The following is an 11446-nucleotide window of genomic DNA, read 5'->3' as shown; positions in this document are numbered from 1 at the left end:
TGTACATACATACGAGCGTGCGTGCGTGCGTGTGTACATATACGAGCGTGCGTGCATGCGTGTGTACATACATACGAGCGTGCGTGCGTGCGTGTGTACATATACGAGCGTGCGTGCATGCGTGTGTACATACATACGAGCGTGCGTGCGTGCGTGTGTACATATACGAGCGTGCGTGCATGCGTGTGTACATACATACGAGCGTGCGTGCGTGCGTGTGTACATATACGAGCGTGCGTGCGTGCGTTTGTACATACATACGAGCGTGCGTGCGTGCGTGCGTGCGCAAAACCCACGCATGCCCGAGTACACGAGCACAAGCACCGGCGTGCGACTATTGAACACGCGAGCTATTTTACATCAAACGCTGATATAATGGAATGCTGCATACGTTTATTGTCTGTCGCACACGATAGGCGCGCGTTAGCTTTGACGTAACAGCACGGCGCGCGTGATACACGATAATCTGGCAAAAAAACGCATCATTGAAATCGCACTCGTCAATAGTGCGCACGGACGCTAACTACGGCGGCATCATCACCAAGGTAACACGAGCCTCTCTCTCTGTACTCCTCCGGAGAGCCGTGAAATATTAAAATAGAAATCTGTCGCACGTGAAATATTTTCGAGGCGAAATGGACTCCATTAGACGGCTCGATTCGCGGTTGTTACGATCCGTTGATGAATCTCTCGCGGGTTTACGCGAGATGTGGAGCGCAGGTTCTCACAACACACAGCCTGACGGGTGATACTCCATTAGGAGCGTTCCCAACTTTAATGTCATTAATGGTTAGGGTTATGTTATAGGTTAGGTTTAGCCAGCCTGAGACTCGATCGCTGTCGTACTTGAATCCGCGCATCATGATTTATCCTGAAATAGCGACCAGTTCAGTCGCGTGTTATTTTAGGCCTAATTACATGATACGATGTACGAACAGCGCCTGTTATTTACGTATCAGTTTTATGATAGGCTATTTTTTAAATAAATTACAAAGTTTATGGTTGTAGTGCAATATAGACGTGTGAGGTGAGAGTGGGGATAATATTCTGACTTGCTCGAATAACGTCCTGCATTGGAGGTATACTACTTAAGTAGTATCACGAACCTACTATATATGTATACATAGAGAGAAATATACATGTTTGGTTCGATTCTTAGCCACCCCTGTTTTCTATTTAAACAAATGTATGGAGCCTGAAACGAGTACTAGTAGTAGTAGTAGTAGTAGTAGTTTTAGCAGCAGCAGCAGCAGCAGCAGCAGCAGCAGCAGCAGCAGCAGCAGCAGCAGCAGTAGCAGCAGTAGGCCAGTAGGCAGCAGTAGCGGTAAGTAGTAAGTATCAGCAGCAATAGCAGGCAGCAGCAGTAACGCGCTACAGCAGCAGCAGCATGTGTTTAATGATGCTACGATCAATCTACAACGCATGATCGTGATATGTGGTGATACTGGGAGATGGTACAGCATGCGTGCACAGCAGAGAGAGAGAGAGGGCGGAGAGAGACGCGAGAGAGAGAGGGAAGGAGAACGCGCAAGTATATATATATATATTACTATATTATATATTCTTCGCGACAATGAATTCGCTGGCGAAATAGAAGAGACTAATTAATAGATAGCTACGTGTTATTTGCTATTTATATGTTTGTTCGGCCGTTTTTAACACAGAAAATGCGAATAGTTTCACAAGGCATAATTCTAACGCTGTGTTTGTTATAAATCCGGCTTACCTATACAGTAGGTATTCTTTTATTTGGATTTATTTCATTGTCTAGGCAATATGTTCTCACCAGTTCATTATTGTAGAAAAAAGAATACCATGCACAGATGGAGTCTTTTTAAAAATGTGTTTTAAATGGCAAATATGGCCTAACTTTCATTTATTCACGGGGAGTTATGAGGAATCCGGAAGGAGAGTGAGCAAACTGTAGATTTTTATAAACCACGCCTCGTTTGTTAAATGACAGAAACAGGCGAAGCATTGTAACTTAAGAGAAATATGTCACTAACAACGATTTCAGCAGCGTCTGCAGCAGAAAGGCAAGTCATGCGCATGCGTAACGCCATGCTATGTTATGTGATATGGGCTCAGCTATATATATATATAATATATATATATATATATATATATATATAGTATATATATATATATAGGCGTTAATATTGTATTGTTTAACCTGTTAATGTTTTCTGAGAAGCCAATGTGATGACAATGAGAGGCATATATTTGGCGGCATTTGTGTGAATATAGCATTCGTAAATGTGAAGTTAATCTAACATCGTCGACGTGTTAAATCACGACTGTCGTGGTTTGGCGCTTATTCTAATAGGACATAATGACATTATCATAGTATTACTGCAGATCTTGTTTAAATAGAGTGGCATGCGCCAACTGTACAAATTGCCTAATGAAGGGCCACGCCTCGCCCTGTGCGCACGTCATTTATTCGTGAGTGGACCAAGGCCAGCGCAAGCATTATAACCCTTTATAATGTATAATGTCCTAATCTTATAGTAGTTTGTATATCTTTCTCATCACAAGCACTCGCGAGGCGATGGGAAATGATACAAGTAAGTTGAGCACATAGGCCTTTGCCTAATATATTATGTATAATATATATATTCATATATATATTATAAAAAGTTAAATATCATTGTATATATATATATATATTAAGCAAAGTCTAGTGCTCACCTTACTTATATATATATATATATATGCATACCTACGTTAGCGGAGCGTGACACTATTACGCAGGTTGGTACGCGTCAACGTATACATATTGTATGCAATAGTAACGGGTATGCGCTTATTTGTAAATGACTTTGTAATCAATTATACTAAGCAACCGTCAAACCCCGACCTGGCAGGTTATTATTCCAAAGCAGCAGATAGCACGGGGGGAAGTATATTTGTGTGTGTTTGCCTGTCGAAAGTCGATTGGCGACAAACACAGAAATAATGTCACTTCGTTTGTAGGCGAGACTATGTACTTCTTAGTCGAAGACATTCTACTACTTGTAATATATTTTAGAGTGTAATTACATAATCACAAATGTTGTTTTTAGATAGCAACAGATACTTAATTAAGGTCTCGACATTTTTAGTTGGGTTTCTTTCTAGAAAAACTGTTTCACTGTTTTAAGTGTCTGGCATTGTAATTAATTATTGTAATTATAAACCGTATATGATTATAGACATGAAAATATCTCTTGCCCACACGGGTGAATCTTACTATGTGCACTTTCTACATGTATATATGTGCCTTATATCTCATTCATCACGATTATGACAATAAATATTTGTGTTTTAAAAACATAATTCGTAGCGTGTGTTAGATTCATGTGTTACAGTCGGGGTTTTACACAAATACACAAGTACACAAAACAACAATAGTTGTTTCAGCATGGTCACAATGAAGACGCGTGGTATGTTCGCTCTATAACATCTTCTTCCTCCCCTAGTCAGACACTATACTAGATTACTCCTTCATGATAGCTAGCAGCATCCTGGCGGCCCTAAATATTATATATGTAACATCCCCTACTATAGGGGCGCCTACTAGCTTGCAATCCTTCCTTATGACTGGAAAACACGCTGGATTCATCAACAAACTAGCTGTTGATCGCTTTCATTATAGTCTCAGTTGATCAGCGCAGCAATCTAGGGGATCGACGTTTCATTATTTGTTGTCATTGTTTAGAGCAGGTAGGCACGACGTAGCGATCAATTAACGTGTCACATATGTTCAACGACGAAAAGAGCAAGAGAGGATGAAGGGAGGGGAAGCCACATGAAACACGTATATTTGCAATTTGGTGCCCTACGAATAGCCCTCTTCATCACTCCTCTCTGAGCGAACGCGTGGACACAAGCCGTGATATCGTAGCGAGCGTTGGCGGCTACGGCTACTTAATATTCCATCGCTATACGCACACGTCAGGGAATGTAACATGATGAGATCTGCGCGATGTTACTCGTGCGCCTGTTATTAGACGCATATAGCTGTCGCGGTGGCAGGTGTGACGTCAGAACATGCAGCGGCTGTCGAACTGAGCTGTCGAGCTTCATCGCAGATTTGCTGTCGTTGACAGAGGTTGCACGCAGCGAGTGGAGATAATGCATAATAATAATAATAATAATAATAATAATAATCATCATCATCATCATCATCATATTATTATTATTATAAAAAAAAAAAAAAAATAATAAAAGGAAGAAGAAGAAGAAGAAGAAGACAAAGAAGGAAAAAAAAGAAGAATATTAAGCCATTATATTAATAATTTGCGCTATAATTGCAGTTACCTCACAAATCTGTTGTATTCATTGTCTCCTGATTGTATACAACACATTTCGTGGGTGCGTGCCTGTGCGTGCATGTGTGTGGCTGTGTACGTGTTTGTTTGCGTGCGTGAGCGCGTGTGTCCGTGCATGTGTTTGTGTGTTTATCTGTGCGTGCGTGCGTACGTGTGCGCGCAGACATGCGTGCGTTTATGAGTGTACGCGCATGTATGTATGATCGATGAAATGCGAGTAGCTGACCCGAGTTACGCAGATCGTTGACATTTAGCTGGGCACTATAACATCGACATGACGTCTATACTTAACGCTAATGCTCCTTTACCGCTGGCATAACATTAATGTCCCAGTAGTCATGTATGTGACCCCGATTACTCACGTAATAACCACATATTAGTCACATCAACAGTGGCGCGCGAGGCACACGCATAGCTCAGCCGCGAGTCGCATGGGGACAGTATATATCGTGACAGCATTTAGGGCGCCTTAGAATTCTTCTATAGTTTCTATAGAAACGTAGAGATTATATATCCTTTAACGTATCTTATATCGAATTCTTTGTAACTATAGCAACGTAGAGATTGTATATCATATAACGTATCCTATATCGAATTCTTCGTAAATATACCAACGTAGAGATTCTATATCATATAACGTATCCTATATCGAATTCTTCGTAAATATACCAACGTAGAGATTCTATATCATATAACGTATCCTATATCGAATTATTCATAAATACAGCAACGTAGAGATTCTATATACTATAAGCTACATTAAGCACAACTTTATGTTATACGCAAGGAGAGATAATTTATTTATTAATTATATTAATTTCAAATCGGTGCATTGATTTATTTGCTGTCAAACAGTATTCACTAGCAATTTTGGATACGTATAGGGTCGCTACTAAATGTAATATCACGTCTGGCATGGATTTTGCGACTTTTTCTTTATAAATCGTGTCCATGTTCACCATGCACTTAACACTGTACGAGCCATCCAGTTGAATACACGACGGCATGTTGAAATCTAATAGGATTTTCGTGCTCAAATCTTTTTTAAATTAATTTTACTAGAAGGCTCGCGGTTGACGTTGTTGTCTGATAACCACTTATATTTTGACACAACGTAGGCGTGCGTAAACGCGAGGGTTAGGTTAACCGCATGTGAAAAATTATTCATAAAAAATTTTCAGCGCGGAAAATTAGTCACAAATAGGAAACTTTGGCTCATTACTCAAATTGGTGCGCACGCCCGTCTACAGATAAGAGAGCGATAATGCGGGGTAGCTATAGTGACTATGATATAGAGAAGGAAAGAGGGGGTATGTGTGAAAAGAAAATATTGGAGATTAGGTGAAGTAAGAGGGAAGAGCGTAAGGGAGAGATGGAGAGGGAGAGAGACTAAGACAGGCGGAGTCAGAGCGAGAGAGCATGAGAGATGAAGACAGAGAGGGGGAGAGCGCGCGCGCAAGAGGGGCAAGATAGAAAGAAAAGAATTGGGGAGGAAGGGAAGAGTGCACGCAGTAAATGAAAAAAAAGTTAAACAGAGAAGGGAGACGTTCAAAGCGAAGGAGAAGAGAGAGAGCGGAGGAAAAAAAGAAGAGCGACACGCACGCAGGCACGCACGCCCGCAGGCACGCACGCACGCAGCGTTCTGGGAGCACTCGCGGGGCGTTCTAGCTCCGACTCTTTTCCCACGATCCGCGCGCGAGTTGACAGGTTCCCCTAACAACGAACAGCTTTCCCTCCGACAATCACCCCCGAGCCACACACACACACACATACATACGCACACAGATGTCCGCGACCCGCTGCGCAACCCAGCAACCGCGCAGCATCCCCCGCACCTTTGTCTCTCCTCAGCGTCCGATTAGACGACGTTATCGCATCATTGTGTCGCGCAACGAGCCGCGAATCGACGGCCGATGGGCGCGTCGTGGCGGTCACCCTCTCTGGGTGCTCAGTTACAAAGCGCTGCTGGATGCCGGCTCTGATGCGACCGGGTCTCTCACTCGTTCTCTCTATATGCCACACAACTGGTACTAATCCCGTGGTATCTGCGACGACCCATGCATTCCCGGTATCCGCGATGCTTGATAGGGGGAGGAGGGGGAAATGGTCAGCCGCTGTGTGTGTGTGTGTTTGTACCGGCAGTACACGATTGCTCGGTCATCGAGGCGTAACACGTACGTGTACGTATCGTCACAAAGCGCGCGGGAAAACCCTGGGAAGCCGGAGCGAGAGAGCTGTAGCAGCAGCTGATCGCGTTACAACTGGGCTGGTGGTCAGATGCAGAGCGAGCGAGCTGGGGCTAACATCTGGACGCGAACGTGTACTGTTACTCTCGCACTCACTCGCGCACACACGTGTTGCTTTCCTACAGTGCAGTTACACACACGCACTCGCACGCAAAGCGAGAGAGGCGTGTGAGAGTGGCGGGAAGCAAACAGTTGCACTCAAGTCTTGTTAGAACGTCGGACCCTATAAGAGTTGCAGCAACGAATATATAAAATAGGCATATATAGAAGGTAGAATACAGAGAGAGGCTATACAGCGACCCGTGATTGCGATGACAACGCCAACGATGGACATCGAACAAACAGGTAAGCCATAATATCGTCGATTTGCTGCTCTGTATTCGAATTAAATCTAAAGATATGCCGGTCAAATTTACGGCGCATGCGTCTGTCTCGCTGTTTGTTTATCATTGCCATTAGAGTTACACATGGATGTCAGACTGATTACGTAGTTTAGCTGTTCTTACTTTTACTGTACCGTCATTAAAAATGACCGTTTTCTCATTTTCCGTTTTTCTCCAGCGTTTTCTCTCCCCTTTCTCCTCGCCTCTCTCCCTAGCTCTTTCGATCTCGTACTGTCTCACCCCCTTCTCTCTTTCTCTACCACGTACTCTCTTAATTCTTTACCACTCTCCCCCTCCCCCTCCCTCGCCCTCTCTCTTACTGACGGTGAAGAGATTGTAAGCTCATATGTTCTCACTCGCCCAACGTGTCGTCATCAAATCAATGAATAACTATAACATTCTTCCATCATCACCGTATTTCTTATGCTCACAGAGAGTATATATAACGACTTCTTATATCTTCCCTTATCAAGACATCGTGTACGTGCAAGAGCAAGGAAGCGGGTACACGGAAGCCATCAGCATCCCGGCCAAGAGAAGCTACGCGGAGATGAACCCCTACGACGGGAGCATGCTACACGTAGAAGCTGCAGAGTCGCCGCGCATCACCTCCCCCGCCGGATCCGACGAGGGCTTCTCCGAATTCGCCGACCAACCTGCTCCGTCCGTTAATCCGAAACCGAAATCTCGGATCCGCAACCGGGAGCGAAAGCGACCCGTGCATCGCGGGAAACCGCCATATAGTTACATCGCGTTGATCTCCATGGCGATAGCAAATGCTCCGGAGCGACGCATCACCGTCGACGACATCTACAAATACGTGATGACGCGCTTTCCGTTCTATCAGACGACGACCATCAAGTGGCAGAACTCTGTCCGGCACAACCTGACCCTCAACGACTGCTTCGTGAAGCTGGAGCGAGAGCAGGGAAGCAGACCCGGAAAGGGATGCTACTGGACGCTCGATCCCAACTGCGAGGACATGTTCGACAACGGGAGTTTTCTGCGCCGACGCAAGCGCTTCAAGAAAGAGAAAGGTGCAACGCAGACGGCAACCCCGCGTCACGCCGCGACGCAGGCGAGTCGGCAGTGTGAAGCAGCGCCGCCTAACATCGTCGTGGCGGAGGGTGGCGGGCTAGCGCACGCCGGCATGCAGCAGCGAATCTCTGCTCACCAGTACGCGGCGGCGGCGGCGACGACGACCAAGACGGAATACGGATGGCATGAGATGACCGCCGCGCAACCGGACACGCACACCATCAGTCCGGTCAGCACGAGCGGAACGAGCGGAACGAGCGGCTACAATTCGGATCCAGATTCGGCCGTCGTCGGCCGCATGCCGACGGATCCGGTGAGTCCGGCTTCGAGTCCGCTGTACGGGCCGTCCGTGAGCGTGCAGCAGGTCAGCGCTGACCGCCAGCCGGTGCGCTACGCTCCCCCCGCGTACACGCAGACCGAGTACATGCTGATGCAGGCCCCTTACAGTGCCTACCAGAGCTTCCCCGGCCACAAAATAGAGTCGACGTCGGCGGGATTCCCCGGGGATGGCTGGTTACTACCGGGATCAACATCGTCGTCGTCGTCGTCACGCTATCTGGATATGATGTCCACATACAGACAGTACGGAATGCCGCCGCCGTCAGCAGCACTGAGTTACACCTCGCAGCATGACTACCAGCACTTGTGACCGCTCCCTCCGACTCATACATTACCCACACAGATTCATTCCTACATGAACCAGATTCCAATGCGGAATGAACATATTCCGACATGTAGTAGACAGATTATAACGTGCGTTGAGTAGATTCCAGCATGGAATGATCAGGTTCCAATCTGGATTCCACGCTACTCATTCAGACGTACGTGGATATCTGTGCTCTGATACGTATAGTAATATCATGTACATTTCGCGAGACACGTCAGTAATATTGATATAACTACGATTGTTTCTTTGTTTGTTTGTTTATTTTTTTAAATTTCTATCGCATGTACGTTGTCACCAGACTATCATCGCTCTTGCTATATGTTTTGTCCACTCGAGTTAAAATGGTAAACTGAATCCGTATCTATTTGTAGTCGTATTGGTAACACTAGCCGCTAACTGCAGCGCGAATTTTCAAGCGAAACCCGATCACATACTGTATGGCTGTATTATTTTAGCGCTCCTATGCGAGTGTCGCGTTTGCCAATGCTCGCAAATGATGTTTAATTTACGAGTAGATCGGCCTTAATCAACGCAGTCGTTAGAAAACAAGCACTTGATACGCGCCAGTTAATAATTTACTTACAAGATCACCCTCAACCTTGTCGCTGTCACGTACTTGTAAACAATAGCCGCGTTCACACGTGGCAAGAAATACGGTATTTAGCGTTCACACGAGGCAAAATGCGCGGTCCAAGAAATACGGTATCTAAACAGATCCGGTATTTGATGTAAATACGCGGCTTCCCAGACCCCGAATAATTTGCCGTGCTTGGGAAATACCGGATCTCTTGGACCGCGCATTTCCTCGTGTGAACGCTAAATACCGGATTTCTGAAGCCGCGTATTTTATAGACTGGTCCGCGCTCGACAGTTCCAGTGTAACGCGAGTGGAACTGTCGAGCGCGGACCAGTCTACGTATTTTATCGGCAGTTGGTGCGCATTGCATTGTTTATTTCGCATTGTTCGCTTGATTGTTTAAAGCAGCTTGCAAATACCGTATTTCTGGAGCCGCGAATCAGCGTGTGAACGCTCGGCCGCGTATTTGTCTCAGATTCGGTATTTCGCAAATACCGTATTTCTGGAGCCGCGAATCAGCGTGTGAACGCTCGGCCGCGTATTTGTCTCAGATTCGGTATTTCGCAAATACCGTATTTCATAAATACGAGGTCTCGTGTGAACGAGGTTCGTATTTCATAAATACGAGGTCTCGTGTGAACGAGGCTTATGGCTATGCGGTTCTGTTGCCAATGTACGTGACACTTTCATGACGCACACCTGGCTTAAGCCAACAGGCTTGCGACAAACATAGTTACGTGATCTAAAAAAATGTATCCAACTATAATATTTTTGTACTAGCTTTGTTTTTGCGATATTCGAACGTAACCGTTTGAAATATAACCCCCTCCTGTGTAAATATAGTTACTTAGTATAACAACATTACAGGTGCCGCACCTTGAACTCGTATTAAGAAATGGTATTAAATTCTCACCGTGGGCGTGTAGACGTCTTCGTCAGTCCCGCGTGCGACGTAAACGAGGTATTTCACGTGAAATCAACACGACAAATCCTGCACGAATAGAATGACACCCGAACGACAAAACAATCGGCGCTATTATGTAACATGGCGTCCCGGTCATTTGACCTTGGCGTGCCACCAATTACGATCGCGCTGCGAAATCATTTATTAAAACAATAGAATTCGCTAACCTTTCTGTGTGAATTTCCGCGATACTTGCACGCGAACTATTAGTATATATGCGAGACTGTCGGGTGTGCTGCATGGCAACCGGGATTGAATAATTAATTACTACGTCTCTATACCTCGGCACGACTTTCTCATAACGACGCTAGGCTATATACACGGTTGCCTGGAAGCAAAAGATGAAGAGGTTTCGCACGGTGCAGTGGCACCGAGCGCGTCCCCCGCAGCCAGAGTGCGACATAGACGTGCACTAACATCGGCTTGGCTCTCGCTCTATATACTATCTACTATAACGATATTAATTATAATAGTAATATTGCTCGTCTATGATGTAACCTCCGTGTCCACGGCTTTGCGTAATGAAGTGCATGAAGGGTGTGTGGTGTTTGAGTTGGGATCTGTGTAGCGTTTGACGTTTCCTGTATTTATTTCGTGGTTCGAATGGGCTCCTATATGCAGAGTCTAAACGTTCAAATACTGTCAATCGTATAATTGCGTACCTGCTTTAGCGTGTTCATATGTTGGAAAAGTTGCATATATCATGACAACGTTGGAAATGTTCTGATGCAATGATACATGTACGACCATGGTACATGAAGTTACGTCGCGTGTGCACACAACGTTATTTTATGACGGTGTGTGTCGCGAACGAATCCGAACGAAATTGTCGAATAAGCATGTCAGGGGACCAGTGGCGGATCCAGGGGGAGGGGGGTCGCACCCTAGAATTTTCAAGGCAAGGTGCTCTTGAGCTCGCATGATTCGCCCCCCCCCCTAGAATTCACTTCTGGATTCGCCACTGGGGGTTAAAGCTCTTTTTGTTCGTATTTCTTTTATAGTTAAAATGCCGCAGTCAACGGGATGGGCACTGGTCGAATTAAACGAGTGCGGTCACTGACGTCTTGCGTGCGTTTTTACTGAATCTATAACTGTAAATACTATAGTAACATTTTATGCGATAGAATAAACGCTTTTTAATAAGAATATACCTTGTTTTGTAATCCACTAGTATGCATGGTGCTATTTTCTCTCCCCCCCCCTCTCTCTCTCTCTCTCTCTCTCGCTCTCTCTCTACCTCTCTTTCTTTTTTTCTCTG

At 45.3% G+C, this 11446-nt stretch overlaps 1 protein-coding gene and 1 long non-coding RNA gene across 2 annotated transcripts; both read left to right on the top strand.

Moving 5' to 3' along the window:
• Nucleotides 1–6299: 6299 nt before the first annotated feature.
• Nucleotides 6300–9346, top strand: LOC106811005 (forkhead box protein E1-like). Its single transcript, XM_014814515.1, has 2 exons — nucleotides 6300–6904; nucleotides 7416–9346. Exons 1-2 carry the CDS (start codon nucleotides 6871–6873, stop codon nucleotides 8627–8629), a joined length of 1248 nt encoding a protein of 415 aa, XP_014670001.1. The 5' UTR covers nucleotides 6300–6870; the 3' UTR covers nucleotides 8630–9346.
• A 384-nt stretch (nucleotides 9347–9730) lies between these two features.
• On the top strand, nucleotides 9731–11336 carry LOC106810993. Its single transcript, XR_001394087.1, has 2 exons — nucleotides 9731–9814; nucleotides 9853–11336. It is a non-coding gene; the product is annotated as an uncharacterized LOC106810993 (long non-coding RNA).
• Nucleotides 11337–11446: the final 110 nt, after the last annotated feature.

Source organism: Priapulus caudatus, unplaced genomic scaffold (assembly GCF_000485595.1).
Source record: "Priapulus caudatus unplaced genomic scaffold, Priapulus_caudatus-5.0.1 Scaffold494, whole genome shotgun sequence".
NCBI lineage: Eukaryota > Metazoa > Priapulida > Priapulimorpha > Priapulimorphida > Priapulidae > Priapulus > Priapulus caudatus.
The sequence above is the reverse complement of the archived record's forward strand: the minus strand, read 5'-3'. Positions and strand labels throughout refer to the sequence as shown.

What these genes read in the sequence shown, in the direction of transcription:
- LOC106811005 (XM_014814515.1), top strand. Translation starts at nt 6,871, where the DNA reads ATGACAACGCCAACGATGGACATCGAACAAACAG. An exon ending in GATGGACATCGAACAAACAG is followed by an intron (nt 6,905 to 7,415) that starts GTAAGCCATAAT and finishes TCCCTTATCAAG; the next exon opens with ACATCGTGTACGTGCAAGAG.